Source organism: Aotus nancymaae, unplaced genomic scaffold (assembly GCF_030222135.1).
Source record: "Aotus nancymaae isolate 86718 unplaced genomic scaffold, 86718_ANA_hifiasm-v0.15.2.pri h1tg000046l, whole genome shotgun sequence".
Classification (NCBI taxonomy): domain Eukaryota; kingdom Metazoa; phylum Chordata; class Mammalia; order Primates; family Aotidae; genus Aotus; species Aotus nancymaae.
This window is the reverse complement of record NW_026988460.1, coordinates 9,417,497-9,439,124: the sequence shown is the minus strand read 5'-3', so window position 1 is coordinate 9,439,124 and position 21,628 is coordinate 9,417,497. Positions and strand designations below refer to the sequence as shown.

The 21,628-nt window shown below is 34.6% G+C and overlaps 1 protein-coding gene across 9 annotated transcripts in view; it reads right to left on the bottom strand.

Moving 5' to 3' along the window:
* The window catches only part of LOC105734295 (neural cell adhesion molecule L1-like protein), a 204,659-nt gene that overhangs the window by 67,072 nt on the left and 115,959 nt on the right, over nucleotides 1-21,628 (bottom strand). For all 9 annotated transcript variants that reach the window (XM_064361927.1, XM_064361918.1, XM_064361922.1 and 6 more), the window contains 3 exons: nucleotides 16,456-16,561; nucleotides 14,155-14,342; nucleotides 954-1,076 (listed from right to left, as the gene is read on the bottom strand). In XM_064361927.1, the coding sequence (XP_064217997.1) occupies nucleotides 954-1,076; nucleotides 14,155-14,342; nucleotides 16,456-16,561 (417 nt within the window). The remainder of the gene's footprint in view (nucleotides 1-953; nucleotides 1,077-14,154; nucleotides 14,343-16,455; nucleotides 16,562-21,628) is intronic.

Below are 21,628 nucleotides of genomic sequence, written 5' to 3'. Positions count from 1 at the left end.
GGTCCACTCCCATTAGGTCACTGAGGCATGAAGGTTTATATAAAGGGAAATAACTGAGTAGTAACACTATAAACAGATATTCTTCAAGCCCTAATTCTATAAACTAATATATGACTATATAAAAGGAAATAACTGAGTATTAACACTATAAACTGAGATATTCTTTAGGCACTAATTGTGCCAGGATTCTACTTAGCTCTTCTTTTTTGGTGCCTATCTGGGGGGTTACCCACACTATTTACCATCTCAGTCTCTACCTCTGCTCTATCAATCTGCATTGGCTAAACTGAAAACTGGTCAATGCAGACAATTAACTAATTATTATTTGCATTTTCTGAGATCACATTTATTTAAAACATGATTTTAAAAGAAAAGAAAGCTCTTCAGTAGTTTTATCTGTGATATTAATCTCACTGTTCTGGATGCAGTCTGGAAGGTTCTATGGGAACTGAAGGCTGGAACAATTGGCTCCACCCAAGAGTAGCTTTATTTGCTTTCTTTTGAGTGCTGTACAAATAGCATTTTTCTCAATGGTTCACGATGAGAAAACATGTAGGGAGCACTGCTAAGGCATATGCTAGAAGTAGACCTTGCAAGGCTAGAATTTCAGATCAGAGTCAGGAAAGCTTTTGGAAAATTAAGCACAAAAGTTAATACTAATTTCTCAGTGGGTCACTGCATTTAGCAGGTAGAACATTACTAAAATAGAAAGATGAAGCTAGCAACGCAGACACATGCCATCCTCAGCTTTCACATGATCTATATTCCAAAGACAAGTGCACAGTTTAAAATAGAGAAAGTGTTTTCTTCATAGACAAACTTCATCATATCAATAGCCTCTCCTCTTCAAATATGAAAATAATTAAGAGACCTTTATTTTTATTTATCTTTGGATTCATTATGTTATTGACATGATGGATAAAATGAAAATGCCCCCCCAGAGCATTACTTACCAATATTCATCCAATAAATGTGTAAAGGTGGGAGACCTTTGGGAGGATTGCATGGGAGGACAATTGGATCTCCCTCCTCCACTTCAAGAGGGTCAATATTTTCTTTTGGGAATTTTGGAACACCTGGTACAAAAAATCATTTTAATGTGTTATTTTAAAATTAACTTTGACTATAACAACAAATATCTTAATGCATTATTTTCTTCAAAATTGAGCAATTTTAATAAATTCTGTGCCACAGATCCTGGTTCTTACACCTCCTCTGCAGAGATAAATACTATTAAGAAACTGGTGCACATCTTTACACAACTTTAAAAATATTTCTGCCTTTTGAAACCCCAGACAATAATGTTTTTGTTATATGACAACAATAAGGCAATAATATAGTTGTACATATTTCTCTGAGCAGAGATATAAATCCAGAGTCACAGGATTTGCATGTTTTAGCTTTGACAGACGTGAAATCTTTTTTTCCAAACACTGATTTCACTTTGGGCAGTTATATATTTTCTATCTCTTGCTTTATTGGGAAAGTCTTGAATGTGATTGGCAAATATTACATTCAGAGCATTAACCACACTAAATAAAAAATTCAAAGCCCATATGGAGAAAATGGGAAGAATGCAATGAAAAGCCAAATTTGACCACTTTAAGTTGCAAAAAGAGCCATCCACATTGAAATTGCTCCCAGTAAGTAAAACTTAAATGAAATGGAATTGATGTAGGAAACAAGACTTGCCAATATTTCAATCTATTGTTTCCTCCCCACACTGGAATCAATTTCTTAAAAAAGCAATGCAGTTTTATAATCAGAATATAAGTCAGAATTGTGCAGAATGTGAAATCCAACACCAAAGTTTAATATTTCTATGAAAGCATTGATATTTATAAAGATATTCAGAATGTATTCTGCCTGAACATTATATTGATCCCTTTCAACTTTTGTTGGGGGAATTTGCATTAGAGAATTACACAGGCTTTTGTGGAGGAGACAGATGTTAGGAAGGTATTTGTAACAGTCCCGACTTGATGGAATTCATTAGGAGGTATTCTATTTTTATATTTCATTCTTAAATTGTGATTCACAGTCAATTTCCATTGTTCTTAGAAATCTAAAGGTTTACTCATTTACTGTAAAATTTCTTCTTTAGAAGCTTTGTGCTTTCTATATATTTGTCCTACAGCCCCTCCACCCCCACCCATGCCTTTAGAGGTTGAGGGAATTTGCTGACATTTCTCTTATGGATGCACCAGCTGGTTACAGTGAATTGCTTTTTGTCTAAATTCAAGAACCTTTCAAAGCTTAACATTGCAGGGGGCAGTGTGGTTATTACATTGCCTTTGCAATTTCAGAAGGCAGACTTTGGTTCTCTTTATACATTCAGCCATGTGACAGTCCTTTAGTGGATTCCCTCCTGCTCAACTCATTCTATGAGATTTTTTTTAGAAAGTCTCTGGAAACATTTTTCAAATAGCAACCATCTTTGAATCACATTTCTGCTATAGGTAGCATGAAATTTCCCTCAAATGTCAAGAAAGTATGCTTAGCACATTCACTACATTAAGAGCTTGTAGATAAAATATCATGCCAGCTATTTGGTAGTCTCAGCTTTGACTGACAACAAATGTTATGGAAAACATTTTGGTTGTTTGGAAAGTATACCTAATATACATAAGGCATAGTAATATACAAAATGTTTATGTACCCAAATCTCCAAATTCAAACCACTTGTTTAGTTTTATCTGCTATAACTTAAGCCCAGTAAACACTGGCATTGAAGTTTGTAGTGCTGTTGAGTAGTTGGTGAATCTATTTATACTCAGATACAAGGGACAGCAGAGGAAGTAAAATATGGATTAGAAAATGGAAAGGGCATGTAACCTACTTCCATAACAAGAAAACTATACAGTGCCTAATATGAATATACAGTTCACTGGATAATATCTATTCTAAAGTAGTTAATTAATAAGATGTATAAATCCCTAACTGGAGAGCTGCTCCCTGAGAGCATTCAAAAAAATCTAGCAATTCGAACATACAGTACTGCCAGTGAAGCATTATTCATTCTTGCATTAATTAAATCTATATTATATAATTCTAATTCTGAAAATGTAAATTTGTGATTCAACTGGCTTCTAAGGCACCAACAATAAAAAAGAAAAGACAATTTATTACTCTACCAAAAGCTTTATCACATGCCATAAATCTTCAGAACAGCTTTTAACTGAATATGAAATTAATATTGGAAAACAGGGATGCATACTTATACAACAATTAATTTAAGGTTTAGAAGACATATAAAAGACATTAATTTTGCAGGATTATTTTGTGTCTTATCCTTTGACTTTGAAACTATTTACTGAGTTTGATGCCATGATAAAAAGTGAAAATTTTAACATTAACAGATAAATGTAAAATTTAATTACTATAACACAACAGAAGACATGAAGTCTACCTTAATTCAAGTAAAGAGATGACTCCATTTAAAAATAACTCCAGGCCGGGCGCGGTGGCTCACGCCTGTAATCCCAGCACTTTGGGAGGCTGAGGAGGGTGGATCACGAGGTCAAGAGATCGAGACCATCCTGGTCAACACGGTGAAACCCCATCTCTACTAAAAATACAAAAAATTAGCTGGGTGTGGTGGCGCGTGCCTGTAATCCCAGCTACTCAGGAGGCTGAGGCAGGAGAATTGCCTGAACCCAGGAGGCAGAGGTTGCGGTGAGCCGAGATCATGCCATTGCACTCCAGCCTGGGTAACAAGAGCGAAACTCCATCTCAAAAAAAAAAAAAAAGAAAAAAAAAGAAAAAATAACTCCAACCAGTGGCATTTACTGTGTTTATCTGGTGATAAACATTAGCATTTTTGAGTTTGGATAACTATAATACTTTTAAAAGTAAATTAAAAACGATAATTGTTTTTGTATATGAGGCAACTACACTCCTTTATCTTGCCAATATATTTCACATGGATACTTCATGACACCAAAACCAAAATCTCTTTACTTTGTCTCAAGACTGGACTTGATCCTGAATGGCCTCTCTGCAAAGGGATCAGAGTCAACTTGCACATTACAGTCTACCTAAGCAGAACTTTAAGAATGTTTGGAAATACCATTATAACTAAGTCTATATGAGATCAATTTCCTTTCTATATAATGCCACTATTAATCTATTTGCACCAGCAAAGCAAGCATATCACAGCATCTATCTTTTCACTCTTCTCCAATAGGCTTTCACATTTATTATTCAGTGTCATAGACAGATTTCTGGCAACAACTAACTCCAAGGGTATAAGTAACATTCAAATATATTCATATCCAGGTTATTGAAAACTTCCCTAGTTAAAATCTATCCTGGAAAACCTTTCCTACAGACAAGTTAGCTGCACATGAGTCTTAATACCAGAACTATCAAAGCACAACCAACCTGCAAATACAAAATTTGCAGGAGTTCTATGACTTTAGGTGCTGTCAATGAGTTTTGAAAACTCATCATCCCAATTATTTCAATGTAATGTACAGAAAAGTAACATCTTCATTCCTGAAATAAAGAAGATGTCTGAAAACAGAATTTATATTTATAGGATATTCAAAGGATAAACTAGGTTCTAGCCTAGGCACTAGAAAACTAACTGGTTACAAAGATTCAGACCAATATCTTTAACTTTCTTTATCTCATTTGTTTTCCTCAGGCATCTGAGAATCCTTTGAGTTCATCTCTTTGGACTCCTCAAACGCCTCACCAGGGTAGAAGCTTAAGGATAGGGATATAATAAAACCTAAGCTGTGTAATCGCATCATGCCAACATGCTTAATAGTGAAGAATAGTAGTGAAATGGCATCAGGGAAATTTAACTAAATATAATTCGTGCTAACTCACCACTTTGATGAAGAAACCACTGGCATCTAAACCACTACCATGTTACACAACACTACAGATTATCTTTCTCTGGCACTCAAGGAATAAAATGGAGATTTCCTTATATTTTCCTATTTCTAGATGATTCTGGTACTCTACTATCAAGGTATTTTCAACAAAGAAGTTCAATGCCTTTTTGCTCATCTATAGGATGTGTTACCTGAGTCATCAAAGTGTAGGCAACACATGTAGCATCAGGTTATCCATAAACACTGAAGTCAGCTGCTTGGGCCTGAGTCCTGGCTTCATCTCTTTCTATGTGATCTTTGAATCTGCTACTTAATATGTTTCATTGTCTTTATTCATAAATGGGAAATGTAATTACACCTAACTAATTTGATTTATGTTGAAATGTAAATATGTCATATAAATTGATTAAAATAGGACCAAGCACTTAAAAATTACTCAATACATATTGGCTACTCCTCAAATACTTTTACTTTGCATGGTACAGCCAAATGCATAGAGACAAGATGGGTAAAGGGACAGAGAATTTTATTCTGCTGCTGCTCCTGATTTTCTCTATAGCCTGCATCTTAACAACTTCCGTGATTTTGTGCAATTATTTGAATTAACTTTTTTAGAGAAGATGGAAAGACAGAGGGAAGGAAATGCTGTGCATTTCATGTAGAACCTATGATTTGTTTATTGAATTATTTCCCCTTTTTACATCATTGGACAAATCTTCCTATACCAAAAAGCTTTATCTATTTCGACTTGGCACTCTGTTTATAGGACTGGCCTGGTGAGCTTTTGAGTGCTGTACATTTCACCTGAATATGCTTGGCAAATTGCTCACAGTCTGCCATCATTGTCACAAATGCATGCTACTGAGTGCACATACTTTATCAACCCTAACTCCAGTTTCCGTCAGTAAAGAGATTTAATTGATTCCCATTTCCTGCAGAGTACCCCATTAATCCACTTAGGACTACAGAGAAATAACACTACCTTTCAGTCTATGAGCTCATAATGAATTCATGCTAAGGAAGGACACCCAATTCAGCCCATTTCATTCCAGGCATTCACATACTTTGGTGAATCAGAGTAAAATCCTTGAACTTAATTAAACCTTTAGAATTCAAAGTTGCACTCTTAATTGAACAAATTGATCTGTTTTGGTTGGTTTGCACTTATTAGTAGGAGAACTTAGCGTAGGTTACAACACCCAAGTTTCCTACCTCCCAAATCAGAGTGGTAAAAAGCCAGTATTTATCTTAAGCAAATTGTCCTGAGGTATCTAAGGAAGTTATATATAATGAATGTAGAAACCTAGAACATGAGTATTTCTAATTAGTTTTCATTAAATTATTATATATAAGATTTATCCTTGTCTGCTATTTCTTAGACTATTTTAATAGTGTGTGCAAATTGCATTGTTACTTTTATTCATTCTTTTATTCTTCAGCTTATCAACTAATAAATCAATCTAATAAAGTATAATATGCATTCTTGTGACAACTATCAGGCAATGCAGAACAGGAACAATATGATAGGCTGGTATTTTTCTCATTTTTAAGGATCCTAATTAATACATATGACAATAGATAGACTGTCCCAAACAGTACACAACTAAATGCTTTAAAAACCACAGGGAATTTGCAGCAGCACTATTTATAATAGCTCAAAATAGAAATAATTCAAATGTTCATCAGCTGGTAGACGGATTAACAATAAATGATATCCACACAGTGAAATACTATTCAGCAATATAGAGGAACAAACTACTGATATATGGTACAAAATGGATGAACCTCCAAAACATGCTAAATGAAAGAAGACATATGAAAAAGGCCATATACATGATTCCATTTATATGAAATGTCCAGAAAAGTACATTTAAAGAGGCAGAAAGTCAATTGTGGTTGCCTAAGTCCTGGAGGTAAGAACAGAGAGTGACTGCAAATGGGCACAAGAAATCTTTTTGTGGTAATAGAAATGTTTTCATACTGTATTATAGTAACATTTCACTAAAAAAGTTACTAAAAAAGTCATTGGCCAGGCATAGTGGCATGTGCCAATAATCCTAGCTATTCAGGAGGCTGAAGCAGGAGGATCACCTGAGGCCAGGAGGTTGAGACTAGCATGGGCAACATAGCAAGACCCCATCTCTAAGATAAATAAATAAATAAATAGAAAATATAAAAATCATTAATTATACACTTAAAACAGGTAAAATTTATGATATGTAAATAATACTTCAAAAAAGTTGTTTATAGCTGGACGTGGTGGTACACGCCTGTAGTCCCAGCTACCGGGGAGGCTCAGGTGGGAGGATTGCTAGAGCCTAGGAGGATAAGGCTTCAGTGAGTTGTGTTTGTGCCTATGCACTCTAGCCTGGGCAACAGAGGAAGATCCTGTCTCTAAACAAAAACAAACAAAAAATTCGTTTAAAAACTCAGAAAAAAAAATAATCTAGGCTGGAATAGGCTAGGAATGCCAAGTGGAGAAATCTGATCTGTGTGCTGAAGGGTGAGTAGTATTCAACAGCCAAGTTAGGATTATTTGTATTATCATTTTAATTTTACTGATAGTTAGATAATGAAGGCAAGAAAATAGTTCCCATCCTTTCCAGATCAATCACCATACGCATGCACAGGATGTACATTTCTTGAGGACGGTCTTTGATTTTATTCACTGTTAAATCCAGAATTACTAGAAAGTGGCTGGTGTATTATGGGAGTTTCAGAAAGACTGTTGAATAATTCACTGACAAAATCCCTATGCTACGTCTTGGATAACACATTTAATTAAATAGTATTTCTTGTATATAAAAGTGGTACATTCTGTTTGTTTGGTTGCTGTTGTTTTTCTTTCACTCTTCTTTCCCTAGAAACTTAACTGCAATGTTGTTGAAAATACAAAACTGAACATTGTATACAAAGGTTTCTGTTTGTTAACAGAGGATTGGGAAATAGAAACTCTAACATTTAAAACACCAAGTTTCTATCAATAAATGAGAAGAATCAATTATCTAGCATTTAAGAGAATAATCAATTAAAGACTATAGGAAGCTTTAAATTGTCTCTGATTGATAAACTCCTAAGGATTAGGCTGGGTTACTATTCAATATATACAGTTTCGGAAAGCTGTCAGATGATGAAGTAATTTCAGGAGAGGCTACAAATGATGTATAAGAAACCTAATTTATTTTGCTCTTTTCTGCAGCAGCAGCAAAAAACAAAAAACAACAACAACAACAACAAAGAGCAATTATCCAATAACATAGCTCAGATCCAACTCCCGTCTCATCTCTTAATACAATACTCTCATATTCTCATCAGAATTATCCTTGCATTGTTCATGTCTTCACTTGGTCTGCATAGATAATGAGATTAAAAAAAAGATTTTGAAATCCTTTAATTGCAGAATCTTAAACCAAATTCTGCCATTCCTTTCTCTGCAATAGATCTAGCTGCTGCCTTTGCCTTTGTGTCTCCATAGCAACCACTAGAATTTAGGTGAGGGATCACCCTCATGACTTGCCTCCTGCAACAGATATTTAATCTGTCTCTTTCTCTAGTCTTAACCTATTTCAGTTAACTATAAAAATATAATCTATAGCTTCACAATTATCAACCACAGTTTTCATGGTAATGCCTTCAGATCCAGAATTCATGGACATTTACTACTGAATGTCAATTCAAATCCAAGCTCCTAAGGATAATTTCCAGGTTGACATGTCACTGCTCTGATGCTAAAATATCTCAGTAACTCAGAGATGTCCACTTGAGAGAAATCCATGCTAACATGCTAATTCTGTCAATTGTTTTTATATATGTGAGTGTTTGCTTCTGGGTTAACTATGCTATTCTGATTTGTGTAACCCTGCACAAAGCCATAATGGCTTAATTCCTGAAGTGTTATGCTGACTCTTGATTTCTTCAAAGAAGTTCCTATGATTTGTTATTCTTTAAGAGTTTCTACTAAATTTTCTCCTTTGTTCCTCAAATATATTTTTGAATCAGCTGGTGACATTTCACAAACAGAGAAACAAAAACCAAACTATCAGCAATCTGATTTCAATTCTGTATATCAATCCATTAAGAATGAGCATTTTAACTGTATTGGTTCTTCCAATAAATTGAAATAGTTTACTTATTTTCTATTTATCTAGATCTTTTTTATGTTTTTTTTTTTTTAGTAAATATGAATACTTTCACAACAAAGATTACATACCACTTTTTTGAATTTATTTTCTGCTTTTATATTATTTTCTCCTTTCTCTATAGTTTATTCTGTTGCCTTAAATTAGATCATTGATTTTTATCCTAAAATTATGTTACATAATAGCGAAGATCATCGAACTCGGGAGATCCAAGATGGCCGCTTAGGAGGAACTCGGGAATGCAGCTCCGAGAGAAAGCACAGAGGGTGAGTGGACGCCGTATTTCCAGACTGATTTTTACTGCCCACAGAACAGGAGATTCACACGCAGAGAAGCCACACGGGTCGCCAGCGCTGCTGGCGCCGCTGGCTTGAACGGCGCAGCCGCTGGGCCGGCACCCTGAGGCAACGGCTCACTGTATAAAGTGAGAGAGTCTGAGTCCCCTATAAGCCAGCAAGGGGAGCTGAAACGGGGAGCCAGGCCAGCGCCACGAATCTCAGAGCCGCGGCTTTAGCCAACGCAGCGGCTCCGGAGGCAGATCGGATAAGACGGTGTCCCCTCTTACCCAGCAAGAAGACCTGAAACACAACTGAAACCGGGACGGTCCAGCTCTGTGGAGGAGGGGCGTTCTCCATAGGCACCCTGCTGTTCTGTACCAAGGCAATCCGCCACTACAGAGACTCCGTCACTACAGGGGCGGGCCAACATAGCGGAAGCAGTTCTAACTACACCCAGAAGTTCACACGGAAGCTGGGTGGAGCCCACAGCAGCTTAGCGAAGCCTCTGCAACCTGAGTGTGACTAGGCTGCCACCTTGTGGGCAGGGAAAACAGCAACCGCACAGGGGAACATCAGAAAACAGTAACTCCCTGGGACAGAACACCTCGGGGGAAGAGCAGGGGGTTTATGAGTTCTGCCACAGCAGACTTAAAATTACCAAAATCAGAAAGACAACAACTACAAAGTCAGCAGGTGGAAAAATCCACAAAGATGGGAAGAAACCAGCGCAAAAAGGATGAAAACACCCAAAACCAGAACACTCCTCCTCCTACAAGGGATCACAACTCCCCACCAGCAAGGGAACAAGACTGGACGGAGAATGAGTGTGATGAAATGACAGAATCAGCTTTCAGAAAGTGGATAATAAGAAACTTCCGTGAGCTAAAAGAACATGTTCTAACCCAATGCAAAGAAACTAAGAACCTTGAAAAAAGACTTGACGAAATGCTAACAAGAATGGACAACTTAGAGAGGAATATGAGCGAATTGATGGAGCTGAAAAACACAACACGAGAACTTCGTGAAGCATGCACAAGTTTCAACAGCCGAATTGACCAAGCAGAAGAAAGGATATCAGAGGTCGAAGATCAACTCAATGAAATAAAACGAGAAGGCAAGATTAGAGAAAACAGGGTAAAAAGGAATGAACAAAGTCAACAAGAAATATGGGACTATGTGAAAAGACCTAATCTACGTTTGATAGGTGTACCTGAATGTGACGAAGAGAATGCATCCAAGCTGGAAAATACTCTTGAGGATATTATCCAGGAAAACTTCCCCAACCTAACAAGGCAGGCCGAGATTCAAGTCCAGGAAATACAGAGAACACCACAAAGATACTCCTCTAGAAGAGCAACCCCAAGACACATAATCATCAGATTCACCAGGGTTGAAATGAAGGAGAAAATACTAAGGGCAGCCAGAGAGAAAGGTCGGGTTACCCACAAAGGGAAGCCCATCAGACTCACTGCAGATCTCTCAGCAGAAACCCTACAGGCCAGAAGAGAGTGGGGGCCGATATTCAACATCCTTAAGGAAAAGAACTTTCAACCCAGAATTTCGTATCCAGCCAAACTAAGCTTCATAAGTGAAGGAAAAATAAAATCCTTTGTGAACAAGCAAGAACTCAGAGAGTTCATCACCACCAGACCAGCTCTACAAGAGCTCCTGAAGGAGGCACTACACATAGAAAAGAACAACCAGTACCAGCCACTCCAAAAACACACGAAAAGGTAAAGAGCATCAACACAATGAAGAATCTGCATCAACCAAAGGGCAAAACAGCCACCTAGCACCAAAATGACAGGATTGAATTCACACATAACAATATTAACCCTAAATGTAAACGGACTAAATGCCCCAATCAAAAGACACAGACTGGCAAATTGGATAAAAAGCCAAAACCCATCAGTGTGCTGTATCCAGGAAACCCATCTCGCATGCAAGGATACACAAAGGCTCAAAATAAAGGGATGGAGGAAGATTTACCAAGCAAATGGAGAGCAAAAAAAAGCAGGAGTTGCAATTCTCATCTCTGATAAAATAGACTTTAAAGCAACAAAGATCAAAAGAGACAAAGAAGGACATTACATAATGGTAAAAGGATCAATGCAGCAAGAAGAGCTAACGATCCTAAATATATATGCACCTAATACAGGAGCACCCAGATACATAAGGCAAGTTCTTAAAGACTTACAAAGAGACTTAGACTCCCACACAATAATAGTGGGAGACTTCAACACACCACTGTCAATATTAGACAGATCAACGAGACAGAAAATTAACAAGGATATCCAGGACTTGAACTCAGACCTGGAACAAGCAAACCTAATAGACATTTACAGAACTCTCCACCCCAAATCCACAGAATATACATTCTTCTCAGCACCACATCACACCTACTCTAAAATTGACCACATAATTGGAAGTAAATCACTCCTCAGCAAATGCAAAAGAACGGAAACCATAACAAACAGTCTCTCAGACCACAGTGCAATCAAGTTAGAACTCAGAATTCAGAAACCAACCCAGAACCGCACAGCCTCATGGAAAATGAACAACTTTCTCCTGAATGTTGACTGGATAAACAATGAAATGAAGGCAGAAATAAAGACGTTCTTCGAAACCAACGAGAATGAAGACACCACATACCAGAATCTCTGGGACACATTTAAAGCAGTCTCTAGAGGAAATTATATAGCAATAAGTGCCCACATGAGAAGAAAGGAGAGATCTAAAATTGACACCCTATCGTCAAAATTGAAAGAGCTAGAGGAGCAAGATCAAAAAAACTCAAAACCTAGCAGAAGACAAGAAATAACTAAGATCATCAACTTTGATCCTTTATGCTTTTCTAATATGTCTTTAAAATGATAAAGATCCCTCTAAATAATGCATTTACTTCATCAAATACATTTTGTTATGTAGAATTTTCACTGTCTTCACTTCAAAATAGATCCTGTCTTTCCTTGTCATTTCTTATTTGACGAAAGACTCACTTAGAAATATATTTATTAACTTTCAAAGATACAAGTTTTTTAAGTTTTCTGTTTATTATCAATTTCTAATTTAATTGCATTTTGATATTTTCCTCATAGCCCAATATATCCTCAAATATAACCTTTTACCCTGTGTGTATGAAAAAATTCATTTTGTGGTTTTAGTTATAATAGTCTATACATTTTCATTAGCTGGAGCTTGTGATTGGACTCTTTAAATCCCCTATGTGCTTACTGATGTTTTTCTCTGCTTGAGTTAGCAAATAATGAAAAGGATATGTTAATATCTCCTTATTATGGTAAATTTGTCTATTTCTCTTTATAGTTCCATTTTTGCTTCGTGCATTTTAATATTATATATGTCTAGCAAATTAATCTCCATGAAGGCTTTTAAAAATAAAGTCTATTTTGACTGATATTAATATGGCTATACTTATCTTTCTTTTAGAAAACTTATCTGGGATACTTTTTCCATCTTTTTCACTTCAATAATTCTGTATTTTTATGGTTTAGATATATTTATTGTAAAAAGTTTACAGCTTTTTTTTAACTCGAAACATTTATTCTATTTACTTTTATCTTTGATTTGTGATACATTTGAATTTATTTCTTTTTCTTTCTTTTCTTACTTTTTCTTTTTCTCTACTTTCTTATATTTTTTCTCCACCCCCATCAACCACATAGTGTGATAAAACATTTTTCCTATAATTTTAGTGTAAATATTCTATTAATTTTAAGATGTACACTTTATTTCTGAGTCTAAAATTGATCTACATTCTCTCTCTAGAATTATAGAAGGACATTAGAACAATTTAAATACAATGCCCTCTCTGCACTTTTGGGTTAAAGATTCTTCATCATTTGTTTTTCTGAAGTTTGTGAGTATTCTGTACCCCCAGAATCAACTGTTCATATTTTGCAAGGCCTAGAACTTTCTTTGAAATACTTTCTCGTCTAGGGCTCTAAAAGAAGAAATTGCTGAATAGAAGCTAGCTGACAGCTTTAGACTACAATTTACCCTATAAAGCCTTTGGCTAAAATTGTGTCATGGTGGATATCTTAAGAACAGGGGAAAACATGATCAAATATAAAAGGTGGTCATGAATATCCCATGAACACTGGCCAAATATGCTACCAATAAAGTAAACTACTTTGGGGGACAATTACTGATAAATACACACCTATATAAGAGCAAAATGTCTTACAGTTTTACATCATTTTTATTTATGGTTAACATTAGCAATAGCTGGTTCTCCTCTCTTAACAAGCATCGTATTATTGATGTTAGGTGGGACTATGCAACTTGCTTTGCACCATCTAACAAAACATGAGTGGGAGTTGCCTGTGTAACTTCTTGTCAGAAGCATATAAGAGCCTGTATACAGTTTTTCATGCTCCTGTCCCAGACTCTGACCAAAATGGCATGTTTCACATGAGGCAACCACAGAATGATGATGTTTCCAGTAGCTGAGATCAGCGAGAAGGCTACATAGAAAACAGTTGCCCTGAAGAGTTGCCAGGCCCATAGCAAATTGCTTTATCAAAAAATAAATTTGTGTTTACAGAGGGGTTTTGGGATTATCTATTACTTCGTGGAATTTAGCTGAATTTAACTAATAATGTGTTTAATTCTCATCGTATGAGGCAAAGCAGATATTATATTTTTCCAAGTTAGATAAAAAGTTACTGAAACACAGCAAAATTATGTTGTTTTCTATGGTCATCCAATTTTAAGTGTCAAGACCTGAAGGAAAATTTTCCTTATAAATGAAATATAAGACACATAGAAGTTGGTTTAATTAAGAATTGCTTTAGTTCATTGGAACCCAATATAACTCCCATCTAAAACATCACTAAAACATTTGTAAAATGAAATTCCCATTATAATACTTACTTGGAACTATAAATTCTATTTCTTCTGACATAGCAATTCCCAGTTTATTAGAAGCAAAGCAGCGATATTTCCCTTGAAAGTGAGATATGTGCCCCTCATTTGGGATCCTGAATGTTCCTGAATTGTTAGATGTAATTATCCGAGGGTCAGTGAAATAAAAAGGGTTGTCATCCTTAGTCCACGTAAATCTAAAAAGTAAAACTAAACTTAATAATCCTGAAAAATAATAACGTATTTTTACAGTATTTATTAACAACTGCATAAAAAATGACAAAACTTTACCATAAAGACACTTTATGGTAATAAGTATATACTTAATGGACTATAACAGGATATAAATAAGGGTCTCAGAAGAATCTGAGAAATATTACTATCCATAAAATAGCTTGACAAATGAGAGGATTAAAATGGAAAGTAACTTTTGCTTTCTTTAATTAAAAAAAAATTTTTTCAATTAGAAAGGTAATGCAGTATTATTAATATTCTGGAAATTACAAGAAACATATATAATTTCTGTTCATGTACATATGTATATGTGTAAGGAACTCACTCAAAATCCCAAAACACACAAGCCCAGTATTATTACACTTGATAATATTTCCTATTAGTATTTTTAAAATTTTGTCACATATTTGAGACCACACTGAATATATAATTTGGCCTATTGAATTTTTCCATTATTGTAATGATACTAAAGTCAATTTTCACAGCCACATTATCTTCTGTCATATGGTTACTATTTTAGCTACTTACAACCATTTCAATGTTTTTCCTTTTATGAAAATATTGTAAGAAACAACTCGATATGTTTATTCTTTGTACTCGTCCAAATATTTATTTATGCCAATTCCTTAGAAATGAGATCAATAAATCAATAATTAAAAGCTTTTTATGGTATTTGATAAACGTTGCAAAATTACATTCTAGAAAGAAAATGTGCACAAATTCCCACCCCAATATAGTAGAGTGTCAGTTCTATGACAATGATATTAAAAAGTCTCTTTAAATCTTTAGCAGTCTGATGGACAAATAATAACTTCTCAGTTAGATTGTATTCAGCATCGTATACTAGGATTACCCATGTAAATTTGGGTATATTTCAGGACACCATATTCTTAGACTAATCTAAGTCATTATTCTCCCAATAGGAATAACAAACCTTCATGAACATGTATTTTCATTAGGAGTAGGCCCGCCCAGCCACTCTCCTGACTTATTTTACTTCTCTCTGTGTGTTTTATATTTCACTGGTGACAAGTGTATGGTATTATCTTTTGATATAATAATTCAGTTAATTAATGTTAACATATCATTATAGTCATCAATATATTCATATTGATTGAATAAATTATCCTATATTCCTTTGTAATTCTATCCATATTTACATATATTGTTTGAATATATTCCATCTTATTAAATACAGAAATAATTATAATTTAGCATATTAATGGGTCACTAATGATTATTAATTATGAAATTATCAAGCAATAAGTCATGATACAATTAAAAACCAGCAATTTTCATTAAATATGTGTATTCTTAATGAATATAATATAATCATGCAGATTAATAAAAGTAGGTAGGTTTGCTTTCCACTTTAGAATCACATAGAATTTTAATATTGGGAATTCTTCCCATAGCCTCTCCCTTCTCACTTCCAATAAATCCACATTTTTTCCTCCCCACACAGAAGGCATTTTGAAAAGCTCATCAGTGATTATGATCACCTAGAATAACAATTATTTAATTACAAAATAAAATAATACCAGATAGTAGTATATCATGCAAATGGTATTCTGCCACCTGAGATGACAATATTTCTATGACAACTTAAAAAAATGAAGTAACCACCTATTCACAGAATAAGATGTTTAAATTTAAAGACATACAATTATAAATATGTATAGAATGATATTTAAAAATGTGTTAATTTTGACTTAATAAGTACTACATTTTACTAAGTAGAATAAAAAATCTTCTAGTTTTTAGCTACCTTTTTTATTTGTAGATTAAGAAATTGTTGAGTATTTTTGCTGTACCAGAGACTACTCTAGATATTTTGTATAATAAGATTTTGTATAAGACCTCTTAGTTTATAGTCAAAATAAAATCAACTGGCAGAAGAACATAGGTAAAATAACTAAACTTTATTTTTGTTTGCATGGATATTATTTTTTTGTATACCCTTAGCTTCAAACATGTGTAGATTTATAGTTCAACAAGTTTTTGATGATAAAAGTAAAGAACAGTATAAAGAACAGTGCACATTTAAAGAATCATTTAATTTGAAAGAATACTCACGTTGGTTCTGGATTCCCTTTAGCTTCACATTCAATTTGAAAATACTCATCAAAGGGAAAGGCAACTTGAACTTTTGACTGTTTTATGATTGTTGGAACCTGTTGAACTAAATATTAAAATATATACTTAAAAACTCACACTCTTCAAACACTGGGCAAAGTTAATTTATAATGGAAACACTTTAAACCTCTTGTAAACTGATAAGTGAAAGGATGATATGAAAGTGAAAATAATAGACTAAATCTCACTCTCTCTTTGCAACATGTACTTACTTCTAAGGAATCTAAGGAATACACTTCACTGCCGTCATTTCATGTTTTCATATGTGTTTATTCTATTTAAACCTAGAATAATGTAACCATTTTTAAAGCAGAAGAAAAGTTGCTATGTCATCACAACTTTAAAATATCTATTACTAAAATTATTGTTTTCAATCGATGTTAGCATGCATATGCATTTTTACTTAGTTCAGTCACTTTGAAAGTTCTTTTTTTAGTCTTCCATGTTTCTATAAACACATTATAATAATTTATCACTTTTATATTATTTCTTCTCACTGGCATGCTATAATATTTAATAATTCTATTATTGGATATTAAATTATTATCCATTTTTTTTTCTTTCCAGGTAGCGTATTTCAATAGGCATTTTGAGTAAATAGATTTTTCCTTTATTGAATTAATGATTTACGATAAGTTTTCAGGCATGGACACAAATGGTAATGATTCTAGGTAAATGTAAATATTATTTCACCACAGAATATATACACAAATAACAAAAATAGAGTGGTTCTCCATATTTTTGCCACCACTGAATGCTAGCATTTTAAAATAATAAAAATAGTTTATAATTTATTACAAAGGAAAATATAAACTCTCTATTCTCTTTATTTTAATTTTCCTTTTTTTGTTAATAAATGTTCTTTCATGGGCTTGTTTAGTGTTTATCTTTTATTTATAAGTTTTCATTTTATAACTTTCTCACACTTATCTATTGGGAGTTTGCATTGTTTTGTTTCATTTCCTTAGAGAATTCAATTGACTTATAACCATTATTATAAAATAATGGCTAATGCATAATGTGTCCTTTTGTTTTTAATAGATTTTTTTTTTTTTTTTTTTAAAGGCAGGGTCTTATTCTATTGCTAGGTTGGAGCGTTAATGGATTCTTCATATTCAAATATCCTCTCATCTTGTGACAAATTCTGTTAGTGTTTGATAAGTTAAATAATCTATGAGACAAATACAATTTTAACAATTTTTAAATTAAATACAATTTTAACAATTTTTAAACTAAATTTTAACAATTTTTAAACTATATTTTAAGATCATGTGCAGATCGTGCAGGTTTGTTACATAGGTATACATGTGCCGTGGTGGGTTGCTGCATCCATTCCCCTGTCATCTACATTAGGTATTTCTCCTAATGTTATCCTTCCCCAATCCCTGCACCCCCTGCTATGCCTCCTCTAGCCCCCATGCAGCCAACAAACATATGAAAAAATGCTCATCGTCACTGGTCATTAGAGAAATGCAAATCAAAACCACATGACAAATACAATTTTAAAAAGTAGGGAGTGGGTCACACTTGGTGCTTCACACCTGTAATCCCAACATTTTGGAAGACTGAGGTGGGAGGATCGCTTAGGTCCAGGAGTTCAAGAGCAATCTGGGTAACACAGGGAGACTCTTGTGTTTACAAAAAGTTTAAAAATTAGCTGAACTAATTTTGAACCCAGGAGGTTGAGGCTGTTGTGAGCTGTGATTGAGCCACTGTACTTGAGTCTGGGTGACAGAGACTCTTTCACAAAAGTTAAAAAAAAAAAGAAAAGTATGAAGTGACTTTCCCTCTCACCTAGTAGAGCAGCGAGATTACATTTCTGAGAATTGCAACTGTAAAATAGATTTACTAATGCTGGAAATACAATTTTGATTAAGTTTTGGAATAAAACACAGATCATGATGTGTGTAAAGATCTACTGCTGATGAGCACCCAATATTTTTCAAAAGGAGACATCCAAGTTTTAGTACAGTTCTTAGAATCTCTAATAAAAGGACAGGGTTGGTTCATAAGGAAATGCGAACTGTTCAGCAGCAGGGACCTAAGTTTGGCAAATAAAGTATGAGAAAAGCAATTTGGAGACAGACACAGAGCCTAACTTACATAAGTACTATTCTACAGTAGAGTCTCAAATGGGACTTTAAAACCTGTGACATTGGATGAGGCCCTGAACCACTCTCTGCTTTCTCATTGGTAATATTAAGGATTCAGCCTAAATTGTTCTCAAATTTGTTGGTCTCAGGACTCCTTTGCGTTCTTACAAATTACAAGACATCTCAAGGAGATTTTGTTCATGTGGACTATAGCTAACAATATTTACTATAATAGGAATAAAAACTGAAAAAGTCTTTCAAAATATTATGAATTTATTTAAAATAATTCTATGTTAAAATAAAATACATATTTTATGAAAACCATTAAATATAATGAGAAGAGTGGCATTATTTTATGTTATTTCAAATCTCTGTAATTTCTTTTCTTTTTTTTTCTTTCTTTTTTTTTTTTTTTTTGAGACGGAGTTTCGCTCGTTACCCAGGCTGGAGTGCAATGGCGCGATCTCGGCTCACCGCAACCTCTGCCTCCTGGGTTCAGGCAATTCTCCTGCCTCAGCCTCCTGAGTAGCTGGGATTACAGGCACGCGCCACCATGCCCAGCTAATTTTTTGTATTAGTAGAGACGGGGTTTCACCATGTTGACCAGGATGGTCTCGATCTCTTGACCTCGTGATCCACCCGCCTCGGCCTCCCAAAGTGCTGGGATTACAGGCTTGAGCCACCACGCCCGGCCTTCTTTTTTTTTCTTAATTATTTGAGTTGGGGTCTTGCTCTCTCGTCTAGGCTGGAGTGCAGTGGCAGGATCATTGCTCACTGCAGCCTAGAAATCCCAAGCTTAAGTAATCCTCCCACCTCAGCCTTCTGAGTAGATAGAACTGCAGGCGAACACCATCGTGCCCAGCTCTCTGTAATTTCTTGAGAAGACAGATGGATTCTTATATCTGCTTTTGCATTCCATCTGTTGCAATATTGATTTGTTCAAAGATATAAAGAAAATTCAGCCTTACACAGATAATGCAGTTAAAAAATGATGGGAAATTTTATAGTCCTTTCTGATATTCTTTTTAGATAGAACAGTGAAACTCAACAGGTGGTAGTTTTTTAAATGTTCATTGCAATATGGAATCTAAAATCTATCAATCAACTTTTCATTATTCTGTAACATTAAGCCATTTACTTTTTTTAACTCACAAATGATTCTGTAACATTGTGCAGTTTTCATTTGGAAAAAATATTGGTTTACTGTTTTGTGTCTTCCAAATATTGAGGCACTTCATTACAGAATATCAAAAATTGACCCTCCTCAGTATTGTCACCCATCTAATCAGCAGTACTAAATGTCAGGAAGCTCTCAAGCTTACAGTGGACAATATATGTCCTCCACAATTCTAATTTTTCTTGCACTCACATTCTATCAATGACAATATATATGGTCAGTTGTTTATCTTCAAGTGAATGGGTTCACTTGGTTCACTTTCAAAATATCTGACCTATATCTGAGCAACCATAATTTGTCAGTCATAACTTTAAAATAAAGATGATGTCCAGCTAGGGACTCAAGCAATGATGCAATCAAGAAATAGAGGTCATGATAATACTTTGATACATAGCAAAATTATTTTATATCTACTTCCCAGTTCATTACAATATTAGAATGTATGTATTCCAGAGTAGAGAATTAATAGCATTCATAAATTTTAAGTGCTTCAACAATTATAATCTTAAGCAAAACTGTTTTTGTTTTGCTTTGCTTCGAGAATTTTTAACTTTGAGTATTTGGACATTAAGTATCATGACTACCAGAGTGTGATGCTAATGCCAGGCTGGAATGTAGTGGCATGATCATGGCTCACTGTAGCCTCAACCTCTGGGACTCAAATGATCCTACTGCCTCAGCCTCCCAAGTAGCTGAGACTACAGGTGTGAGCCACCACACCCAGCTAATTTTTATTTTTTATTTTAGAGATGCTGTCTCATTACATTGCCCAAGCTGGTCTTGAACTCCTGACCTCAAGCCTCCAAAGCACCGTAATTATAGGCATGAGCCACCACGCCCAGTCCCCATTAATTTTGTATCATCAGAGCCAATGATAATACAGTGAAAATGAAAAAATGGCATCTTAAGTTTATTATTAAAACAGTTTGATCTCACAGATCATCTGGATGTATCTCTGGGACCCCAGGAATTGTGCAAACCACATTTTGAGCACTGACAGCCAGCCTAGAATAAAAACAAAATGCCTTTCCAAATTCGAAAATTTTTTTCTATTTTTAAAAATTTTTCACTCTTGCCTGTAAATCTGATGAGTTTTACTAACTTACCGATATTAGTTCAAGTTCAGTGTTTATCAACTAGATATTCATAAATCAACAAGCAAAATATCTGTATTTTCATTCACATTTACTTTGTTTCTGATTACTATTATTTCTGTGTAGAGCAGGACTTGAGCTTATTGCAAATTCATGTGATTTAAATTTTATTGCAGTTATAAATGGTGAGGGATGATACACAATGGCCACGGTCCCTTAGATATCAGCTAATAACTTGCGAACAACGTGTTTATTAGAACATTATTCTTTTCTAAATATGCTAAGGTTGTAAAGGCTCAGCAATAACTAATTATTTGGGGAATGGAGCTAATAACCTTTGGGTGTTTATAAGAATATATATTCTACGTTATAAATCCTTTTCTCTATAATTAAGCCAATTACAGCGATGCCAAACTCCTTGACATTCAAATTGGATACCTGCCTTAGTTGCATTTCCTTGTGAGTGCTCTAGAGCCCAGAAATAAGTGAATAATATTCAGATGTTCTGAAAACATGTCATTAATATTTTATAACAATTGTTGTCTAAGGACATTACAGCATGAAAATGCGTAAGTAACTGAGACAACCAGAATAAAATTGTGTGCCAGGAGTTCATACAAAATTTCACATCCTTCACCACTGACAAAGTGAGAAATGATGAAGAATAAATGTGTATGCCTGAGATTATGGTCAGGAGTCTGAATCAGGAATCTTAGTGGCATCTATGTTGCTATTGGGGAGACAATGTG